This window comes from Phalacrocorax aristotelis, chromosome 1 (genome assembly GCF_949628215.1).
Source record: "Phalacrocorax aristotelis chromosome 1, bGulAri2.1, whole genome shotgun sequence".
Taxonomy (NCBI): domain Eukaryota; kingdom Metazoa; phylum Chordata; class Aves; order Suliformes; family Phalacrocoracidae; genus Phalacrocorax; species Phalacrocorax aristotelis.
The window spans coordinates 149384551-149408172 of record NC_134276.1 but is presented as its reverse complement, the minus strand read 5'-3'; the positions used below and the strand labels follow the sequence as shown (position 1 = coordinate 149408172).

At 45.4% G+C, this 23622-nt stretch overlaps 1 protein-coding gene and 1 pseudogene across 1 annotated transcript; both read right to left on the bottom strand.

Annotated features, from left to right (window-relative positions):
• Positions 1-702: 702 nt before the first annotated feature.
• LOC142055214 (aldo-keto reductase family 1 member B1-like) lies at positions 703-10689 on the bottom strand (annotated as a pseudogene).
• Positions 10690-13452: 2763 nt separating this feature from the next.
• LOC142067020 (aldo-keto reductase family 1 member B1-like) lies at positions 13453-23599 on the bottom strand. Its single transcript, XM_075115247.1, has 10 exons — positions 23432-23599; positions 22682-22849; positions 21307-21423; positions 19935-20012; positions 19196-19318; positions 18618-18718; positions 18377-18458; positions 17752-17835; positions 16385-16467; positions 13453-15654 (listed from the first exon to the last, which is right to left on the bottom strand). Exons 1-10 carry the CDS (start codon positions 23495-23497, stop codon positions 15612-15614), a joined length of 945 nt encoding a protein of 314 aa, XP_074971348.1. The 5' UTR covers positions 23498-23599; the 3' UTR covers positions 13453-15611.
• Between the last annotated feature and the right edge of the window lie 23 nt (positions 23600-23622).

Here is a 23622-nt window from a genome sequence, read left to right as displayed (position 1 = left end):
TCCAGTGCTCAAAACTGCTGATTATCCTCTGTAGCCTGTTGATATAAGACGGAGTACAAGTGTGACTGTGTAGTTGTCTCACCCGGTTTTCTCCTTAATTCCACATTTTTGAAGAGAATTATTGCAGCCCACATTTTTTTCTTTAGAACCACTTTATTCTGTCCTTATTTCAAAAAAGGAAAACCACCACCACCATAAATCACTGAATACATATCCTGTGACTTCACTGGCTGCAGGAGGAGAGATGCAATAAGAAAGCTAGCTAGATAGGAAGAATATCAGACCAAGCTCTGGAGGATGTGAGGGCAGGATATGACCATCTTCAGTATTCTGCATGGAAAGGTTACTCCTTGTGAGTTTTGCACCTGAAGGGAATAAAGGAATTAATTTCAGCCTTTTTTTTTTTTTTTTCATTTTACTTTATCAAGCTGTAATAGGTACTTAGTGGAACCACCAAGGCAGGATCTGAACTATACAGCTGTAGAATGGATTTGTTCCATATTTGTTTTCCTGGATAATATGTGCCATTTGTACACTGGGAACACCCAAGTCAGTTTGTCAGTGACTCCGACTCTCAGCATACTATGCAACATTTAGATGCAAAATCTCTGTGTATATAGTGGTCATAATTTAAGGGTTTGGAAAAACCAAATACTGAATGCTACCTCTTATGTGCTCACTGCATATACTCTCTAGTTCCTCTTAAAGCGGAAAATAGATGGCTGAAAATGCCATCTCCTCCTTTGTCAATTCAAAAACAAACACCTAACAAGGGAAACAGCTAGAAATCTCTGAACAAATCAAAGACAATAAGCAACAAATCCTATTGCCTGAGGAGGAGTTGGGAAGGGTGAGAAAGGATTGCTTCTTGCTCTGCAGGGGGGAAGGCATGCCACCCCTGAACATGCCATGCACTCAGGTCACTCGCAATCACTCCCTTTTAAGTTCTTCACAATGCGCTCTGGTGTGACAGACTTGGGAATCGCAATCACATTTCTCTGGATGTGATGAATGAGAACCTGTAAGTTCTTGTTCTCAAGTGAATGAGAACCTGCAAGAACAGAAAACTGAATAATTCTTCTTGCTCTGGAGGAAGCAGAGCCTGTTCCAACAACTGTTTTCCCTAAGATACACCTGCTTCTGCAGAGCTGAATTTTAAATCATTCCTGTCCCTGCAGTTGACAGGGAATGAAGACCCAGCCTGTCCTTTACTTTGTCATTAGTTGTCCTGTGTTACAGGAAGAAGTACCCACTGTCCAGCAGCTACCTACCTGTGCTGGTGTTTTGTTGTGCTTGGCTGCAATCTCTTTGATCTTGGGGTCATCCAGAAGGGAAGGATCCTCTAGCTTAGCCCTACACAGAGGAAAGATAGCAACAGAAATCTGTATTTAGATGAATGATTAATGGTGAAATTACTGTCTCAGTGTTCCAGGTATAATCCATGCTAGCTCCCTCACAAATTCCAAGGCAGCCTCTCTTCATTAACCTGTAATGAGATCTTTATAATCCCTGAAAACTATTCACCTGCAGTCACTTTGCAGCTTACCTGGTTATTTGCAGGTTTGTGTTTCAGTCTCGGCTTGTTCAAGATTCTTTCAATCTGCTCACAGTTAAAGTTGGAGATTGCAATGGCTTTTACCAGACCAGTAACCACTGGCTCTTCCATGGCCTAACAGGAAGAGGAGCAAAATCAGCATCCAGTACACAAAACAGGGCCTGAAGATGTTCTTCCTGACACGCTTGTTTCCCTTCATGGGGATGGAAAGATAACTGTTTGGACTTGCCAAGTTTGTCTCTTGGGGAAGAAGTGTGCACTGGTGTATTTATGCCATATCCTCCATCTCACCCAAGCCCAGAGGCTTATTTCTTGAGATGGCAGAAACACCAAGTTAGTTGGTGTATGTGTATGTGGAAGATAATTAGAACAATGTTATATCCAGCCACCGCTGGAGTGCTGTACCCCAGGCTGTAGGCAAGTTCACAACTTAAAATATCTTTATTCATGCAAAGTATATTTGAATGGTTTAAGGACTGTGGTGAAGACAGTTCTGTGGCTATTAATGTCATGTCAAGCAATCTGGTCTGCAGCTCCACTGAAGATTATCAGCTAACTAAGCATGAGCATTTTGCAAAGCTACCTTGTATACCATAAGATAAATACATAAGAACTTTGTGACTGCTGAAGGTAATGAAAGCACAGAAAAGACTGCCAAAGACAGAAAACATGATTCTCCCACAGTGACTGAACTTTTTTCTGTGTTGCTGGGTATTGATGTCCTTTGTCATCTGTGGGAAACAGCTCCTCTCCTGCCTGTCATGGAGAAAGAAAACTCTTTGTTGGGAAGTTAATACTGAGACAACTGAGGACCATGACAGCTTTAACATCTAGTACAGAAAATATTAATATTTGTATACATTGTTCATGCATGTTTATAGTATTTTGCCAGCAACCATTCGTACTAGGAGGGATAGGTGTATCTCCTGGAGCCAGCAGAGTGGTGAGTCACCAAAGCACATTTAGATAAACAAATCACACCACTTGTGAAACAAAACAGAACAAATGAACTTGCTGTACTCCTCTATCATGCCTGTAAAGGGAGAGCAAGAACTGTTTTTTGAAGATTTGTTTTTTGAAGAGTATAAGGACTTCTCTAGGTCCAAAGGACATTTAAGTTAGGTCTAGGGTGAGCCACATCTGCTGAACAAGGTACTATGTACACACAGGTCTTCTGTGAGGGGAGCCTTATAATTTGGTGGCACTAGGAAAATCGGAACATCTCAGATGTATGAGAACAGAGCTAGATTCCCACACCTCCATATTGCTCTACACGGAGTGTGTTGTGCAGATGTCAGAGTGTTATGCTGTGACACTTTTACTCAAGGGCTTTGCTCACATAAAACTAGCCATGACAGCTTTGAAAGTACGATAAACAGTTGATAAGCTCAAAAACAACAGTTAGGATCAAGGTCTTAACGTCTCTAAGCAGAACAGAAAAGCTAAGACTAGACATCAGCTCCTTTGAAGTACGTTAAGTATGAAACTTGGATGCCAGAAAATTTCATATTTAGAAATCCAAGCTCTGTGAGCAACACTAAGGCTTTTACAGGCAAGGTCAGCTCAGTCTGTACTCTGTTAACGACTCAGTGCTTAAAGACAGAAATGGAAAATAGAAGCATTTGCCTCTGCTCTGTGATTCTGTAACATGCAGAGGAAAGAATTTCTGTCAGGTAGCAAAGTACAGCCTTCCTTCCCACAATGCAGGAGGCTAAGTCACTGGCAGATGAGTATACTTGGGATTTGTAGAAGACATAGTGAAAAGTAAAGCAGTGCAACTCATGCTTGCAACTGGGAGGCCTGATCTTAGTGCTACATCTACATCTCGAGTATCAAAAGGGCAGAGGACGCTGTGCAGCAGCGGTCTCTGAGGCAGAGATCAAGGGCCTGGCTCACGTGGCCTGAGTAAAGATGAATGAGCAGCACTGGAGCAGCACTGGTACTCACAACAGGTGTGTGGTCTTTCTGGACTGGAGCAGCGGTAGTGCTGCAAGCGTTACTGGCAGTTTTGAGGAGCTGTCCCAGGAGGGAAAGCCAAGGGCATTGCTGTTATGGTACCTTGAACCCAAGAGGTAGTGAGTGAGGCAGTGCATGAGGTAGAGATCCAGGTAATGCAGTTTCAAGGCAGCAAGAGTCTTCTGGCACGCTCCCTTCACCAGAGGCTTGTCATGAAACATGCACTATAGCTAGAGACAAAAAGCCAAGGCACACTGTGTCCTCCTGGGTTCAAGCTCTTGTAATCCTTCTGTCCTGTTCTTGAGAAGATCTGTATCTCCTTTGGAAGGTGATGTGGAATGAGGCCATCCTAGTGCTCTTCAGAAGGGGCTTGCTCTGCGAGCAGGGCTGGCCTGTGATACCGAGGGCTGTATGTACTGTGGTAGCATATGTGATCAAACAGGGTTGTAAACTGAAAAAGTGATCCTGTTCCATTAGTCAAGACATGTAAAAGCCACTTATTACAGGCAGATATGAGTTAAAGAGCTCTTTTAATTAAGTTAATTTCAGTGGTGAGCCAAATACAGGATTTCCTGCATAAGCAGGGAAAAAGACCAGCACACTTTCTGGGACCATTTAAGCTTAATATATATTTTGAACAGTCCCATGAAAATTTCCTCCTATGAACATGTTCTACACAAAGCAGACCTTCCCTGGGATCCTAGGTCATCAGAACCTTACCTTACTGATAATCAAGAGGCCCCCTCATTTCACAGTGCCTTCCTTGATTTTCTGCTGAATCTCTTCGCCACTTCACTCTCATTCTGGTACACATACGCACAGCCAAAGTGGCAGTACCCAGCATCGGTGGCAGCCATCACTGCAGCTGTTACTTGCCCAGCTGGGGACTGAAGAAAGAAGGTTAAGATCCCAAGTCAAAGCATACAGGCCATTTCCTAGTTATCTAGAAACTAAAGAAACACATACAAAGGGGTTTTAAGAATTCTTCCATGCAATGTTTTTAAAGCTGTATTCACCTTACACATGCAGGCTCCTGGGCGTGAAGCCAGCCTCCAGCCGTTTCTCTGCAGCCCCACTCCCACGTAGGCTCAGCCCAATGGCCCGGGAAAGCTGAGACCTCAACACCAGGACGGTTCTCCAGAGCTGGACATGGGGGAGCAGAGCTTTGTGCCAGGGAGCTCTGTGGTGCCTCTTGCCCACCGTTCCTCACTTCCCAGCGCTCTTTCTGGGAAGAGAAGAAGCAACTGCCCAGCTGGAAAAATCTTAGTTTGATGCAGAGGGCAGTGGTCTACGCCTTAGTCAACTGCACCGCCTGGAGTACTGTGCCATACTCTACCTCAGCTCTGCCCCTGGGCACATTCCACCTGTCATTTGAAGGTTCCACCTCTGAAGGAGGCAGCTGACGTAAGAGATGTGCATTTCTATGTGTTTCTATACCCTGAAAGGGCATGTAAGAGCTGTGCACAAAGAAATGTTAGATATCTTTTTCAGACAAATCTGGCAATGTTTGAGGCATCGTACGGATCACTGATTTTGCAGTCATCGTAACAGTGGTGCAAATCTGTTTGTCAGGACTTGCTTGAAATGCGTGAATTGTCTTCTAAAGCTGTTATCTTATTACCAGGTGATTGGAGGTAACCTCTGGCTGGATTTAAGTTATTTGGCACAGAAGCAGCAGGCAAGCTGAGCACCCCACGTGAGCCTTTGCTGTGGGGGTGGATGGGGAGTGGCAGGGAGAGGGGCCCAGGATGTCACTGCAGCCGCAGTAGCCTGGCAGGGAGGGGATCCGCACTCCCCCGTGGGGTGCGGGACCAGGGGAGGGAGCCACCTCTCCTGGACCAGGGAGGCCCAAGGGTCATCTCTCCCCCGCAATGGGTGGGGGGCAGCAAGAAGGATGGAGGAGGAGGTTACACGAAGCTAGGGTGGGTTAGTGCTAGTTCTTCCCATCTCCTTGGAACTGCTCTCTCTGTGCTTGTGGGTTGCGAGCCCTGGGCTGAGGAAGGGCTCTGAGTCCTTTGGCGGGAGCAGCGTGCCCCTGTTGTGGAAGAGGGAGTGAGAGCCCACTTCATCCCTAAGAGAGAGAAGCAAAATTGTTAGAGTTGTTAGAGTTTTGACTGCCTCTGTATGTTCTAGTTTCCACAACCAGAGTTTGCCTTTCAGTAAGAGTGAGTATAATGGTTGGGAAATTATAGAAAATCTAGGTACATGCTTCCTCCAACATCCTAAAGTTCCCATTAGTTGTTGTAATTCTCTCCTTGATTGGGGCATTTGCAACTCTTCAATTTTTCCTAAGGTGTCTGGAGGAATTACTGCACTGCCTGCTATCCACCAAGTACCTAAAAGTTTTACTTCTTTTACTTGGTCCGTTGCATTTTCCAGGTGGAATCTTGATTTCTGCTTTATTTAGTGCTTGTCGCACTGCTGCTGCAGCTTCCCCTACCCTTTCAGGGGAAGTTCCTCCAATTAGGGTATCATCTATATATTGATAGAGTTTCACAACTTGGGAAAGTGAAACTGTAAAAGTTCAGAAAGTGCGGTATGAGCAATTGTGGGTGAATGTTTATATCCCTGTGGGAGTCTGTTAAAAGTATATTGTATTCAAGTGGAATCGAACTTCTCTTTATCCTTCTCCTGTAAGGAAACCATAAAGAACATATCTTTGACGTCTAGAGCTGCCATCCAGGGGTGTGCTGCTGCTTGCAAAGTTGTCGTTCAGTTTGCAATGTTTGGCACTGTTATCCCCAAAAGCGGGTTCGTTCACCCAGTGTGCAAAACGCCAAACTACACACAGAGCGGAGGTATTTTATTCAAGTCATTTTTGTGCAAAGATTGTTGCTAGGTGGTAACCCTCAAAGCTAGCACCCCACACCGAGAAACTACAAGGCATTTATACAGTTAAATGTGTCAATGACAGTTAATATTCACATGCCTCAGCTAATAATTTGTTAATTTCTCTCTTGCTTGGATGTAATGGTACAGCTCACTTTTAATTTACAATGCATGCTCATAGATTAAGGAATTTACTAGAGGGGGAGCGGTTCCTGGCCTATGGGCCTGATCTTTAGTATTATGAAGAGGATAGTTCCCCTACTGGGCACTTTGTTTTAGTTCTTATCTACACCCTAATTAGGTGTTCTCCTTGACTACACACTTTATCAGCCCATTCTCAGCATCTTCTGTGGTGGGATGTTTGCTTTGATCAGTCTCTCAGCTCTCCTCAAGGATATAGTTGCAAAACAAGTGCTTCTCTATCTCTCAGTTTCTGTCTCTGGCCCTCAACTTCTGTTCTGCCAGGCTCGCATAGTTCATTGTTATGTCTTTAGTGGACAGTTCCAAAAATTCCATTTTCTTAGGGATATCAGCACTGCTGTTAAATTTGCAATGTTTGGCACCGCCGCTGTCAGTGGGGCTGTATTAGTGTTCAGGCGCTGATAATCAATTATTAAATGCCACCTCCCATCTGGCTTCCAAACTGGCCAGACAGGTGAGTTATATGGGGAGTGGTTCTGGAGATAATTTATGGTTTCTCCAAATCAGCTATGACTTCAGAAATCCCATTTCGTGCGGCAGCAGAAATTGGATATTGTGGTACGTCAGTGATTTTTGACTTGGGGAGCGCAGGGGCTGCACGGAGTACACACACTGCAGCCTCCCGATCTCTACTGGCATTGGGATCGATTTTAAACCAAAGGACCACATCTGCCATTTGGCTGGTGCCAGGTTCGTCCGTTTAAAACATCAAAACCTAAAATATTTTCATTATGATCTTTAATTGCAAGGCAAGTAGCCGACATGTGCTTCTCGCCTGGGAGCCATAAATTGGCCTTGGCAGTTTGAAACACAACACTCGCCCCAATCACACCAGCAATCTTAACTCCTTGCTGTCCAGCTCATAGGCCCACCTTCTCAGCATCTTTTTGCGTTAGTATTGAAATTTGTGCTCCTGTATCTGTTAGAAACTTAATCAATCGTCCTTGAGGACCAGCTGGAGTTAAAATGTATGGGCCATCATCACTGATCTACTGATAAGCCTCCACCTTCTGGACAGGCAGGCCCAATTGCCTCCCAGATGTTACTCGTTTTTTGACTCCATGCCCTGTAATTCCTCCTTAAGGGAGTGAAAGGGGTTGTCTCCCTTTCTGGGGGCTGATAAGGGAGGACTTGAAATACAGTCCTTTTTGTCACTTTTATCTAGTTTCTGGAAGGCTTCAACCAGACTCAAGATAATGCCAGTAGGCTGACCTTGAATAGCAGCTCTGGGAATGCCTGGGGCTAATGCACTCCTCCACAGTTCATTCCTCCCTTCCTGAGATTCTGTTTGTGGGTTTTTAAATTTGTTTCCCTTCCACCTAGTTTCTCTTCCCTGTTTCCTGGGTCTTACTTTGTGATCTCCCTCCCCAGGCTTTAGGTTTTGTTTTTCAGATGCTGTATCGCCCCAGCACATTTCATGGCTCTAATTAACAACACTGTGCATCAATTCTGCCTGTGTAGGGAGTTGCTTTCGAGCATTCTGACCTGACCCTGACTGTTATCACCTAGACCTCTGTTGTGCTCTGTGTCTTCCTTGATCTCTTCATGTTTTGCAACTAAGTGGGATTTAAGAATTGCCGGGGCTCCTCTAATTGGTGGTTTTAACATTGCAAAATCTACTGTATCAGACAGTGGGACATCATGGGGTCCACGTTTATGCATGGCTTGTTTGCAAGCGGCTTTTATGACAGGGCTGTAGAGAACTCACTTAGAGATTTAATGGGGATAATGGAGGATTCACCTCACTCCATCCTGTCTATTCCTCCAGCCCAATAAGCTACTTGGCTGGTGATAGAATGGCGTGTATTGGTTGGGTCAGGTCTTAAATTTAAGAAAACTCCCAGGCCCCAATAGCCACTTGCTTCATCTTCATTCAGCATTATTCAGTTGCCGCCGGTTAGGCATGCTCGCCACAAGTATTCAGTTTCAGTTTCACCTGGGTTTCTGCTATCTCTCTCTTGCAAGTTTGTCAATTGCAACGGATCCCAGGGGATGGTTCGTGTAGTGTGTTGTGGATGACCACCCTGAGGTCCCACCGTTCTTTCTGTTTTAACAACAGGCCTGGCTTCATATTCAGGAAGATTCGTGGGGATCAAAGGATCTTCTTCTGAGTCACTATTGTCGGGATCACCCCATATGTTCTCATCCCAGTCTTCAGGGATCCTATTAGTTTCTTGATCTGTACAATGTCAGGGGGACAGGGAGCCTGAACAAGCATCATCTCGACCTTTTCTTCCAATTTTTGTCTCTTTTCCTTTTCCCTCTGTAAACTGTTTCAGCAGCTGTTCAATTTTTAAAGACAGTAACAATTTGCCTTTCTACTTTCTATTTCTTTCTCTAGGTCCTGCTCCTTTCTATTTCTTTTCTCTTTTTATTCACATGCACCTTCCAAGCATGCACCTAGCATCTTGCAAATAACTCCTTTCCCATTTCCATCCTTTTTGCAACCCCTAGTTACTTCTAGGTGCTCTTCAACAGCTTCCCAATTATACCAATTTTCATGAGCCCATTATTCTGAAAATCTGGGACTCAGATTCACTCCGTGCCTCCGTAAATAGTCAGTGATACCACTTGCCGTCCTGCCGAATATGCCAATTTGTTGCAGAAGACAGAGTGAGAGCACATTTCACTTGAAAGAGAGAGAAGCAAAAGTATGTATTTTATTAATATATTACAATGAGTTAACAAAATTTATTAGTAAATGCAACAGTGGTTTAACAAGATTTGATGGCAAGGTTCACTTGATTATTTACTGCACAGGTGAGACAAGCTGTCAGGAAGACCCTTCTGTTGAGTCACGAGGTTCAGAAAGGACCCCCTTGCTTTCTAAACTCCTTCTCAGAGAGAAGTCTAGGGGTGGATGGATCCAATCCTAGTCCCAGACTTGTTCAACAGTTTAAAGGATTTTGTGTACACAACCAATTCTTTATATCATTTAGCTAAGATTTCAAAGTTTAGCATGTTATTAGCCACTTACTGAGTATATGTTGTGGCAGGGAATCTCTTAACCTCGAGGAGTAACCTTGAGAGGCACCCCTGCTCAAGGGGAGATCCTGTCACGCAGCTCACTGCTGTGCAGGAGAGCTCAAAGGGCTCTTGGGTGGCTCACTATTTATGGGGGTAAGATGATTGGCTCATAGTCATACCTACATACCGGCTGCAGATGTTAGTTTCTATCAAGCGTGGGCTGAGTTGGACATAAATTAGCACTCTGGATAGGTGGACAAGGACACACATCCATAAATCAGCTCTCAGCTATTGTGTGGTTATCTGTTTCCCAGGAGTCCACACTGAGCCAGATGCAGCCATCATGACCAGATGCATCTCATCACGGCTGTCACTGGTACTTCTCATTTGAGCAGAGCCAGGGGCAAAAGATCAGGTGAGGGGGAGCACACTGCCACAGCCCCCACGACAGTGATGGTGGCCCAGGCTCTTGAAGAGCTCCCGTGGTGTGGGTAGCCTATGTGAATTTGTGAGCTTTCAGCCTTCAGTTCCCCTGTGAAGGTGGGATGAATGTGGCCTACTCTGTGATAATAGGAGAGGAAAAGTGAGCTGGTTTGTAGGAGTTATTTAGAAAACAGTGATTTTAAAGAATGTTATTTTTAATGTTGGATAAGTTTCAATTCAATGAACACAAAATAATGTTTGTTTTTTTTAAGTTGTAGAAGAATAGTGAGTTTTTAATGAGTGTCACAATGATCACATTGCTTCTCCATTTTCAGGGAGGTGCAGGCCTTATTTCAGAGTGAAATATAGAGATGTGGAAGTAGACGGTAGGTGGTCCATAATTTCACATTGCAAACTGGCTTTGAAATTTTGAAGATGGAGCATGCTGTGCTGTTGAAGTGGTCACAGCACAGTGGAAAACAAAAAAAAAAAATTACCAGATCCAGTAGAAGATCCAGGATGTTATGTTAAGGCCACTTAAGAAGCTTTGCTGCTTGCTCACGCTTGGAGAATTTACTGAGATTCTAGCATTAGTTGGGAGTATAATGGTGCATTTTTTTTTTGGGTGCCTTTCCTGCAGCAGATGCCCAGCTGCTTTGTAGCTTTGTACTTTTTGCTCTGCTTACCTGAGGGCAGGCAAAGTAATTGGTTGTCTCTTTAATCTTTCTCCTGTTGTGTGTCAGCACCATCAGAGCCATCCTCAGCAGGATGCGATGTTTCAGTGGTATCACAAAAGAGTTATATAATGTGGTGTTTGCCTTTCACTGTTGTCTGGATTAATTCTCTGTAAATCGGCTCTGAGTCTGCTCAGACTCTTGGGGTTTGGTTCAGGGGTCAGTGAAATCAATGGAAAGACTGTGATTAGCCTGACCCTGTTCCTCAGTTCTGCTGACAGCACTAAAAGCAAGACGTTTGCATGAGAGGCCTGCTGCCATCTCAGTCGAGGGGTTTCATGCTTCCTTTTTTCCTTCCTACTGTCCTTCCGTCAGTTCAGGGAAACAGACGTCGGCCCTCTGCAGAGCTTTAGGAAAGCTCCCTGTGGCAGCCATGGCTTTGTGTCTGGTGAGCATTCCTGCTGGGTGCTGCTGATAGTGGGTGAGGGACCGGAGCTAAGGTTAACGGAGGTGTGGAGCTGGTGCGCAGGGTGAATGCTACTGGGGAGGTGGACTATGCGGTGCTAGCTGGGCTCAGAGAGGACAGTTTTCCATGCCTGACCTCTCTCTTGATCTTAATTATTAGCAGAAGTCATGTGGAGACTTATCCTGACAAAGATTTTCTCCCTCCAGAGAAGCCACCCTGTTCTGAAACATCAGAATGATCACCTGCACCATTAGTAGGCTGTCCCCTTTTTGCTGACGACTGCTCAATTCTATGCAATATACATTTCACAAATTTTTCTTTGCAAAATAACATGTCGAGCCATCCGGTGATGTGCTTTTTCAGGGCAGCCTGAAGACTAGCTGAAGTACCAGTTTGCCTCTGCTCTCCTTTGCTGTGTTTCCTGGATGCTCAAGCTTGTGGTGGTGTGGTGACAGCTTATTAATATCAACAGTGTTGTGCTTTGGCTCCAGATGTTGCATGTCTTGGTGTAGGAACTGCCAAAATCAATCAGATTTTTGTACTGGAGCAGCACCAAGGTGAACTGGTGCCATCAGCAACTCGTGCTCTGAGAGTCTGTGAAAGCTTGCAAAGCCCGTCTGTTTGGCCAGTACGATGGGATCTCCTGTAAGAAAGGGCAGAAAACCCTGCAGGGTTTGTTCTCATTCTTGTGAGCCTATCTTTTTGGGGAGGGGTTTCAAAGCCTTGTGTTCCTGTGGGAAGGAGCTGGGTAGGGTGTGCAGTGACAGGCTTGGTGATGAGCGTGGCTGAGAAATGCAATTTGTCCTTCCTCCCATTTTCTTTTGAGATTTTTGTGTTGCTTCTTCTGCAGCCTGTTCATGTTGTCCTGTGAAGGTGGGTGCTTGGTTTTTCCCCAATGGTTTCTTGCATGAGAGGTGTCTTGGTCTTTTAACAGATGATTTTGGGCAGGAGGGTTGCATTTTGCTTTGCTGTTTGTGCCAGTTGGTGTGAGGCTGTCCCCAGAGCATGCCAAGACATGGGAGCTGTCAGTTGTTTCTCTCTCCTGAAGGCATGGCTGGGGTTGTCAGATGATTATAGGGCCTCTAGGAAAGAAGTACCACGTGCCTCAGTGGATGACAGCTAGCCTGGGAAATATAGCAAACTGTGTGCTTGCTAAAACACCCAAGGTTCCTTGCACAAGGTAAGGAACTGTGTGTGTGAGGAAAGACCTGATTTGATCTGTGTGCAAGGTTTTGCGCTAAAGCTGAATGCTTATTGTAATGCCTTTCAGGCTGGCTGTGTTGATATTCACATGTAGTAACTAATTCACCAAAAATCATAGCATCATGCAATTAGCAGTGTTTGGTATCTGAGAAAACAACAACTCAAAATCATGAAAGTGGAAAGAATCTTCACCTGCAGGAAGGCTGTCTGCTTTGCTCCTAGCCTGCAATGATAGGGATATTCAAGTCTCCTCTGAGGGCTGGCTGCCCTCTGATGCCTGTAGGGAAAAGCATGACATGGTTTTATTGGTGGGAATTGTCCCAGGAAGGTTTCATGTCCATTAAGTGTAGGTGACTGCAGCTGATTTCACCTCTGTTCACAGGAGAGGGAGCATGTGAGGTCTGGAGAGCCTGAAGAGCAAGATGGGCCAGAACCAAGAGCAGCCCAGGCCCTGGGCATAATGAATCACATGGAGTGCTGGTGCCTCGTTTTGCCCAAACAGCTCTTGCCTGTGACTGGAGCTTAGAGGTTGGCCCTGAGGTGGCTGCTTGCGCCTACACTGCAGACACCCAAAGTTAGGTGAGATGAATTCACCCAAGAGACTGCTGCGTGTGACCTGGGGGTAAAGGACAAGTATGGCTAGTGCAGTGTTTCAAATATGCAAATGTGTTTAAATCATTTAAAAGAAAAAGCTCAAGCACAAACCCTCACCAACCCACAAACACACCAAAACCAAAGGAGCAAGTACTGCCCCTTGTAAATTCTGATTATTTTGTTTGCCTATGATGAGTAATATTTATCATTAATGTTTGTGCCACAATACCTGTTCCATATTTTTTTGCGTTATCTTGAGGTTGCATATTACATTCATTTGGAGGTTTTGGTTGGAAATACTTGGATCACCTCTATCTGAAAAGCATATTAGATGTATTCTAGGGACTTGTGTGTATATATGTATTTTAGAATATCTTACGTGATCTCAATATATCAGTGTACTGAGCAGAATATTTGCACATTGTGGTACTTACTCATTCCAACAGGGGGGAAAAAAAAAACCAAACACCATCTAAAGCTGTAACATATCTGAGGTCTATTGTCCCGTCTCTCTCATAACCATAACACTCAAACCAAAAGTGCAGGTTTCATTCACACCTCATTTGAAAACAAAAGCTTCAGCCTTTTTATGTGATTAAAAAAAAAAACCTAACTTCTTTTTGCATTTAGTCATGGGGTAAAGGAGCACCAGGCAATGTGACATTGCTAAGCTGAATTTACCAAGTGGACCAATACATATGCACAGAAGGAGTCCTGGTACATATGAGCTATGCATGCAAAAGTTACAGGAGAACAATACCTAGAAGTATTCACAAGGTATAATATTATGTGTCCCTCAACTAGCACTCCAGTGAGTCAGCGTGGTCTCACCTGGGGGAAATACAACATCTGACTCTGACCTGTCTCCATGTCAGGGTCCGGGCAGTGGCTTAGCACTACCACATAATATTATACCTTGTGTCCTCATAATTTTGAATACCTGTATAGCGATGTTTCCCCATAGTCTCCTTTATTGTGGGTTTTTAAAGCTAGATGTTGGCACAGGCCAGCTGTCAGATCAGTCCACATTATCACCATATAGCCTTCCAGCACTTCCAGGTATTGTTCACCTGTCACTTTCACATCCATATCTCTACTTACCAAGACACCTCACACAATTCTTGTTTGCCTTGGCTGGTCAGCCATCATTCATTACATCCAGTTATTCTGTTCCTCATCAAGGCAATATCTTGATGTCCCTGTGACATTCACCTCTCAGCCTTTCTGTCACCTGCCAAACATCTTTCATACCTGCACTCAGAAACGAGCAATGTACAATGCAAGTAGCTCAAGCTCATGTAAAGTGTATTCATTTGTTGTACAATAAATTACAATAGCGTTTGTGCCATACTAACTTCTATGTTAGTCAGCATTGGGTCCTTATACTATTAACCTTTACAACAGTAGTTTTTGCTTAATCATCTCGTTCTTAAGAAGTTTCCAGACCACCCTGTTGCTCAAGACAACTCAAACTTCATACGCTTTTGTCAGACCCTACAGCTTGATCTGATATGGATGTTACAGATCAGACTGCAGTAGTTCACTGCAGATGCCCTGTGTCCACCAGCCCGAGGCACATTGCACTTACAGGTCCCTGAAGTGCCACGCTGTTGAAACACCTCCTAGCTATCCTAGCACTGCCCAACAAGGCTTACCTGCATCCTCCACCATGAGGGACAGGCTTTGTGAGGCGTGAGCTTTACTCATACATTTAGTTACAGTTAACAGAGACCTGTCCCAGCTACCATGCCAGTGAGACAGCATAGCATAGCCTGGAGGGAACGGCACTTGCTCCAGTGTCAGGCTCTGGGCAGCAGCTCAGTATTAATACTAACAGTTCCACGCTGCACACTCTGCTTCTGCACAGTATCAGACACCTGCTTAACCCAGTCTCCCCTCTCCCCACAGTCTCTCTTACTTGGGCTTTTGTAGCCAGATGTCAGCACCTGCTACCAACCAAATCAGTCCAAAGTGATACCACTGTACAGCTTTCCAGCAGTTTCAGGTGTTGGTCTTCTGTTATTCAACTTTTGATCAAGACTAGATCTTGATGTTCCTGTGACATCATTTAAAATTGAAAATGGATAACGGCTTCTAATGACATTGTTGATGCAAGTGGCTTGGTTTACCCGTTTTTCACATTAGAATAGAACTTCCAAACCAGGAGTAATCTAAACATTTTTTTTTTTTTTGTAAGAATAAAATTGAACACTAATCTCTCTCCAGTTTCAGGCTGTAAAAGAATGTAACTGAAATAGGCCCAGTATGAGTTGGTATGCATCTGGAGGTCTGGACATTTCTCCCATTTATTCTTCTTTCCCAGAAAGATTTGGGCTGCGCTCTTAGAAGTGAAGTTAACTGTTATCTCTTATCCTCAGGCAGTGATTATGTAGTTCATTCTTTCAGGATGGACCTTTCTTCTGTGCTCACATGTCCTTACCCTGAAGCCTTAAGTGGTGGTGTTGCAAAGCAAAAGATTAAAAAAACCAAAATCAATTGCTAGTTCACTGTGTTTTCTGCTTTGCTATTTCAGCCATATAGAGGAATTATTATAGCCCATATTTTGTTCTTCAGAACAATTTTACTACTTCCTTCCACCAAAGAAAAACCCAAGCAAAGTCACTGAATACATACACTATGTATCTCTCCTGCCAAGTGAGGGCAGTGTGCAGGCTACATAGTGGACAACTCCAGGCAACAGTAGAAACTCACTAGACCCCAGGAGAGCAGGATAAAGCTATCTTCAGTATTCGGCATTGAAAGGGTACTCCTTGTGATTTTTGCACCTGGAGGAAATCAAAGAGGAAAGATTACTCTCAAGACTGAAATAAATGCTAGCTAGAACTACACTGCGTCTATACAGGAACCTTCAAGGGAGGCACTGTATTGCATAACTACAGAATTAATTTATGAGACTTTAGTATGGAAATGGCATACTTGACCAACAAGTTCAAGTCTTTTCCTTTTATTTGGGCACTGAACAGTGGTGGGAATAAGTTACTTTCTAGATACAGAGAACTTTAACTCTTTAAGCAGTGTGAAAACAGCAGTTTCTCTGGCCTTTCACCCAAGACTTGTCTTGCTATAGACTTCCGAGGTGCACATCTGCAAGCAGTCATTCTTCATACTGCACTTCAGATGGTCATTCCCACCCCCACCATAGAAGAGCTGACATCAGTTTATAAAAACTAAAACTAAAAATTACCATAAGTTTTAAGCTGCCTAATGCTCATTTCTTCAACATGGACATAGCCAGAGTTATCAAGTAGAACCCTCTTTTTGGAATTCCAGGCCCACAAAGAAAGTATTCATCATGAATAAGTAGTGTGACTTATCCTGTAGTCAATAAAGTGAAACTATAACTCCACTAAGATGTCAAATAATGGATACTTTGCCCCCCAAACGATTTTAGATTTCAAAATATACCAAATTTGAACAGCTATACCAGTACCTGGGAGATCAGAGTAAAGATTATTGAAGAAGTTAAGCGTTTGAAGGAAACAAGCTATCACTTACATATTCATTCCACAGATTCTCCAGTTTCTGTTTAAGCTGAGAAGGGTTGCCATCTCCTCTTCAGTCAGTTCAAAGTCAAACACCTAAAGAGAGAAACAGCTGGAAATCATCTCTCTGAACAAGCCAAACCAGAAGCAAGACTCACAAGATTAAAGGACAAGTTCATATCAGAAAGGGTGCTGGTTAGTGTTGTGGTTTAACCCAGCCAGCAACCAAGCACCAGACAGCCACTCGCTCACTCCCCCACCGTGGGGTGGGGGAGAGAATCGGAAAAGTGAGAAAACTTGTGGGTTGAGGTAAAGACAGTTTAATAGGTAAAGCACAAGCTGTGTGCGCAAGCAAAGCAAAACAGAGACTCATTCGCTCCTTCCCATGGGCAGGCAGGTGTTCAGCCATCTCCAGGAAAGCAGGGCTCCATCATGCATAACAGTTACTTTGGAAGACAAATGCCATAACGCCTTCCCTTCTTCCCCCAGCTTTATAGGATGAGCATGACATCATATGGTGTGGAATATCCCTTTGGTCAGTTGGGGTCAGCTGTCTCTGCTGTGCCCCCTCCCCACTTCTTGTGCACCCCCCAGCCTACTCACTGGTGGGGTGGTGTGAGGAGCAGAAAAGGCCTTGACTGTGTATAAGCACTGCTCAGCAATAATTAAAACATCCCTGTATTATCAACACTATTTCCAGCACAAATCCAGCACACAGCCCCATACCAGCTACCACGAAGAAAATTGAAGTGATGGCTTCATAAGACAGGGAAAGGTAAAGTAGTATCTTTGAATTTTGAGACTCTACTGGCAAAAATATTGCCAACTGCAGTTACATGTGCCAGCTGTTCCAAGATGTTTGACAAGCACTTTGTGTTGCAGAATGCCTATTCGTGGGAGGCTGATTTCTCTCCAATTCCAAAGAAAGATCTGGAAGACTTTCATATTCCAATAAACCCAGCTATGTCACTTCTGAAATCTTGATATCCAATATCGGGAAAAAGCCCTGCCTTTACAGTCAGAGGAGCAATGGGGTTTATTGACACCAGGACTCTTCCCTTAACATTGCTTACTCTGTATTTTGGGGAATGTTACTGCACTTGGGCTCCAAGCCAGACCTGCTCACCACTTCATCTACAAGTCACAGAGCCGGAGACACTACATAAGGTTACCAGCATACTGCTTTTATCACCTTAAGAGCTCTGTCTTTTTTCCAGCTGTAGTTTTCATTGTAGCCCTGGCTTCCAGTCAGGCAGAAAAAGCTTAGTCCTCTTGCCTGAGGACTTAGAGAAGATGAGAAAGGATGGCTGCTTGATCTGCAGGGAGAAGGCATGCCATCCCTGAACATGTCATGCACCCAGGTCACCTGTAATCACTCACCTTGAAGTTCTCCACAATGCGCTCTGGTGTGACAGACTTGGGAATCGCAATCACATTTCTCTGGATCTGGAAGCGAAGGAGAACCTGCAGGAACAGACCACTGAGTCAGTGAGGACAGCTCCTGTTCTGGAGGAAGCAGAGCCTGTTCCAACAGCTGCTCTCCCTAAGATATACCTGCTTCTGTGGAGATACAATTCAAATAATTCCCATTCCTGTGGCCTAAGAATCTTCCTGAAGGGCAAAGAGAGAGGTTGTGGAGGCCCATGTGGAAGGCCTCCTTTCCCATCCAGCTTTGGGACAGTCAATTCATTTTCTTCCCACCTGGGCTCTCAGCGGTCTATGCAAGGCTTCCATCCTCTGCAAGGCTTTAATTCTCTGCATGAGGACTTGAGAGGGGAAGTGACATCTGGAGGTGGGTCAAGATTTTTTTTCTGGCTGACAGCCAAAGAAACAGTAGCATATATTGTAGGCTACATAGTAAGCGACCTCCATTGCCTGTTAACACCAGAAAAAGAGCACCACAGTTCACAGGGAACAGTGACAGAGGCTGTACCTTCTCTTCTGACGTAGTTTCCTTAACAGCTGTGTTACAGGAAGGAGTACCCACTGTCCAGCAGCTACCTACCTGTGCTGGTGTTTTGTTGTGCTTCACTGCAATCTCTTTGATCTTGGGGTCATCCAGAAGACAAGGATCCTCTGGCTTAGCCCTACACAGAGACAAAAAGGAAGAAAGGGCAAAGAATCACTCCAAAAAGATTCTACCTAGCACAAATAATTAAAAAAAGAGAAAATACATCTGCACCATTACTCATTCAATTAGTCTAAATGCTTCAAACTTAAACCACACTAACCCACTTGGAAATTACCTGTCAGGGCGTCCAAGGGGACAGTATGCTGTCACAGTAATGCCTTTGGATTGGCAGTAGTTGATCAGCTTCTCCTGGGAAAGGTACGGATGACACTCGATCTGCCAACACAGGAGTAGAGACTGATAGTTCCAGATCTACTGTAGTGTTGCCATGCTCCAGGGATTTTTTTTCTTAATCCTAATTACAGGCTGCCTTCATCCTACCCTGCACGTGGTCTATGTGACAATACAAGACTATAATTCTACAGGGCACCAGCTTTTATACTGAGTCTTTGTTCTGAAAGGCTGCATAAAAGACATTGATCAGAGTCAGAATGATAGCTCATGTCTGGATTATTTATCCCTCCAGCGAGAATGCTTCATAGGGAAATACCCCAGAATTTGTAGACAGTGGCTCAACAAGGTGAGACAAAAAGGAAATATTCCAGTCTGTTTTGTACTGAAAAATACCTGTAGAGCAGGATTTAGAGTACATGCCATGTCTACTTTATTATCCCTTTTCCATGTCCTCATTCAACTGTAATAAGTCTTTATAATCCCTGGAAACTATTCACCTGCAGTCACTTTGCAGCTTACCTGGTTATTTGCAGGCTTGTACTTCAGTCCTGGTTTGTTCAAGACTCTCTCAGTCTGCTCACGGTTAAAATTGGAGATTCCAATGGCTTTTACCAGACCAGCATCGACCAGCTCTTCCATGGCCTAACAAAGAAGAGCAAAGTCAGCATCCAGTACACAAGACACGACCTGAATACATCCTTCCTGATACGGATTGCTTCTCTTCATGGGAAGTACAAAGTGACTGTTTGGACTTGCCAAGTTTTTGGTTCTCAAAGGGAAAAGTGGGTATCTTCTATCACACCCAAGCCCAAAATCATTGCTGAGACTGAAATTCACAAAGTTACACAAGGAAAAGAAGACTGAGTCTACTATGGTCACAGCTCTGGAGGGCTATGCCCTAGGAGGATGGCAGGATCACAATCTAAGTGTCTATTCCTGCGCAATCTGTTTCAGCAGTTCAAGAACTGGGGTAAAGAAAAATTGTACAGTTATGGTCAAGTAAATAACTTTTTCTAACCTCAATCTGGTCTGTAGCTCCCCTTAAAGTGACTGTGCAGCTCAGTGACTTGAGATGCTAATCCATAGTGAATATAAATAACAGCTTGACTAATCACGCACATTTTTAAAGACTACCACATACTTTTGTGAATTCTTTCCAACTAATTCTGTATACATGCATAGGCCATTCTGTGACTGCTGAAACTAACACCGCCACTGAGAACAGAAGACATGATTTTTCCACTGTGGCTGAACCTACCTCCCATGTGTTTAGAATATCTGCCTGGCTGGGTATAGACATGCCTTTGTCATCTGTGGGAAACAGCTCCTCTCCTGCCTGTCAGGGAGAAAGAAAATGCTTGAAAATCTGGTGAGAGGGTCACTTAATACCATGAGAACTCACAACCACGATTGCTTAAGCTTCTAGTGCAGGCAAGAACACCAATTCTTTTCTACATTCAGTCATTCCTTCCTGAGGAACAGGAGGAATTGAAGGCATTTTTGCCAGTGACCGTTCCTATAAAGACGGATTTTTCTGCTGGACCCCTCAAAGTGATGACTCACTCAGACACCTACAGGGAAACAAGCCACTCAGAACTATAGCCTCCAGACTCATACATGTTCACTTCATGTATTGTTCTTTTGCACACACTTAGGAAGTACTGTTTTGTTCTTTTTCCAGAAGGGCTTCAGGGGAATTAGGTACTGGGAACACGTAGTTTTAGTCTATATACCACCAGGTCTGCTGAAAAGAGGTATTACGGGCAGTGGCAGTTAGTCAGTAAAATGGCTCAGGGTAAAGCTGCTAATACTGGGAAAATTAGAGCCTTTGTGTACAAGTTACAAAAAGACACCAAGACTCAACTCTTTGCTAATGTCACCATGAGACAGTTTCACTTTCATAGCTTTGTGAACATAAAGCTAAAGTATAGTATGAAATAAAGATGAGCACCTCAAAAGCAACAAGTACGGTAGAAACTGATCAGACTGTAGCAGGAAGGAACGGCTAAGACTAGGAATAGTCAACCTGAGACATCAGTTCCTTCACTAAACTGTGAAAAAGTTTAGGTGTCCAAAAAGCTTCACCTCATGAATTCCTGTCTCAGTGGAAAACACTAAGGCTTCTACAGGCAAGGCTGCCTCGCCTCAATCTGTACTGTATTAAAGACTTCGATTAAAGAGAAAAATGGAAAACAAATATTTTCTCTTGCTCTGTGATTCTGCAACACAGAGAAAAATTTCTGACAGCCAGCAAAGTGCAGCCCTCCTTCCTTCAAGGGATAGTTTTGAGATGAGCATACACTGATCCGTAAGAGCAAGGGAGAGCAGCCTATCTTATGCTTGCAGCTGGGACACTTGCCCTTAGTTTTGAGACTATTATTCTCAGGATCAAAGGGGTGTGCAAGGAACAGTTTCAGGGGCAGAGATCAAGAGCCCAACTCACATGGCCAGGGTAAAGCTCATCACCAGAGCAGTGCTAGTACACACAACCACCGTTACACCCCCCCACGCATGCAACAGACACGTGACTGTCCTTCTCAGCCAGAGCAACTGATATGGCTTTACAGCTCAAAGCTCCCCAAAAGCAGTAGTCACAAGAAACAAAGCCAAGGGCATTGCTGCTACTGTACCTTCAAACCAAAAGGCCAGTGCATGAGGTAGAGATCCAGGTAATGCACTTTCAGGTCAGCAAGAGTCTTCTGGCATGCTCCCTTCACCAGAGGCTTGTCATGAAACGTGCACCATAGCTAGAGACAAAAGGCAAAGGCTGTGACCTCCTGGGTTACAGCTTTCAGACACTCTCTTGCACAGAGCAGAAGTGCTCCATCTTCTTTGGAAGGTGACGTGGATCAAGGCCATCCTAGCGCGCTTCTGATGGGGCTTATGCTGTACACAGGACTGGCCCGTGACACTGAAGACAGTATGTGCTGTGGCAGCACACGTATTTGAGTAGGATCATAACAAAGTCACCTGGTTCCCTTAGTTAAGACATTTGTGCTATCCATGTTTAACACAGGGTCTGCCTTTGCAACAGGTGGCTTTTAAATTAAGACACACACCTGTCATTCCTGGCCATGCATACAACTCCTGCATTGAATTTAGCAGGCAAAGCCAAGCAAATACAAAAAAGCCACAAAGAAGTGGGTGGCACCAACCTGCACCAAGGTAAGAAGTAAGTTCAAAATCCAGCTAAATATCCCGTTTTCCTTTGTAAGCAAGAGAAACAGAACCCACCAACCACACCTTCCCTGGGGCATGTGCTGAGCAGATCACACTGTGCCAAGGCACCCAGAACCTCATCTTCCTCACACAGCAGACACCCCCTTTTGGCAGGACTGCGAAGCCCGGCTGCTGAAACAAGCACCAGCCACTGCCAGTCTTGCCTCCTCTGCTGTGCTTTAGCAGTCAGCGCGGTGCTGTTACCAAGTTGGTTCTGCCTCTGTATCAGTGGGTGACACCAAGAGATCTCCGACCTGTGCCTCAGGGGTTTCTACCTGGCTTGGTGTTACCTGGTCCACCCTGCCTTTTCCTGCATCCCTTCTCCTGCACCGATGCTCTGCCGGTGGCCTCTCCTCCTCATCCATCCCCCAGTGCTTCTAGGTCTCCTCAGCAGAGTGCCAGACCACAGCAGGGCTGTGGTGCTCAAGTTTTCAGTAGATTTTGAGGGGGTATCATAGCCTTGAGCTCACTCAATGCTACCAGATTGACTGGGGAAGAAAGCTGCTGCCAGTTAGGAGAAGGGTGATTCTCCTCCCTGCTCAAAGCTCAGGGAGCTTTTTCTTCCTATCCAATGGCTACAACAATAAAAAATACTGTCAGTGTACATGAAAGAGTCGAACTGTATCACTAAGCTGATAAAGGAAAAGAAGAAAGTAGTATCGGGGCAATCTTATTCACATTACAAATTTCTCTAATGCTACAGCCTAAAACTACTTTAGTTTCCTACTGTAAAAATACCACAGGTAAAGCAGGTCTGTCCACAGTCCAAGACTATGTGATCTCTACCTTACTGACAATGAAGAGGTCCTCTCTTTTCACAACACCTTCCTTGATCTTCTGCTGGATCCCTTCCCCAACTTCCTTCTCATTCTGGTATACGTAGGCACAGTCGAAGTGGCGGTACCCAGCATCGATGGCAGCCATCACTGCAGCTCCCACCTTACCTGGGGGAGACTGAAGGGAAAAGGGTATGATAGGTCTGTATTTGGGATTCTCACATGCTGCTCCTGAGGTAGCTACAGGGTAGGTAAAGCCACAACGAGGCTTTAAAAGAAGCTTTTCCACAAAGCTTCCTTGGGTCTATGCACGCCTCAGCACAGGCTGCTGAGCTCAAAGTCGGCCTCCAGCCGTTCCCCTGTCAATCCGCTCCCGGGCAGGGCTCAGCCCAACAGCTTGGCAGGGGCGAGGCCCCAACACCCGGCCAGCTCTGCAGGGCCGGCCCGAGGCCTCATCACTCCCCCGCCACTTCTCAGAGCAGCCCCGAGCAGCTGCCAGCCGGGGCCGGGGCCGAGGGGCCTCAGCGACCCGCGTCCCTGGGCAGAGCCCCGCGGCGGCGGGAGCGCGGGCTGCTGCGGGGGGCAGCGGGCGGGGAGGGACACCCGGTGTCAAACGCCGCGGCGGCACCGCCGTACCGAGCAGGGGGGCCCGGCCGGGGTGGCGGCGGTACCGGCAGCGCCGCGCCCCCTCCGGGAGCGAGAGGCCACGGCACGGCGGCGGCCCCGGGCCCTGCCGCAGGTGGGCTCGCCGCCCTGTTACCTTCCATGTGCCCAGCCCCATGAGGGGCATCCTGGCCCCGGTGCCCAGCCGCACGTAAGCCGCCATGGCTCCACTAGAGAACGCACCGCCCGCCGAGCGCTTTAACCGCGGCCGGGCCCGCCCCGGGGCTGCAGGTGCGGCCCTTCCCCGGGGGTGGTGCCCCTCCGCCCGCCCCGGCGGTTGGTAGCGCT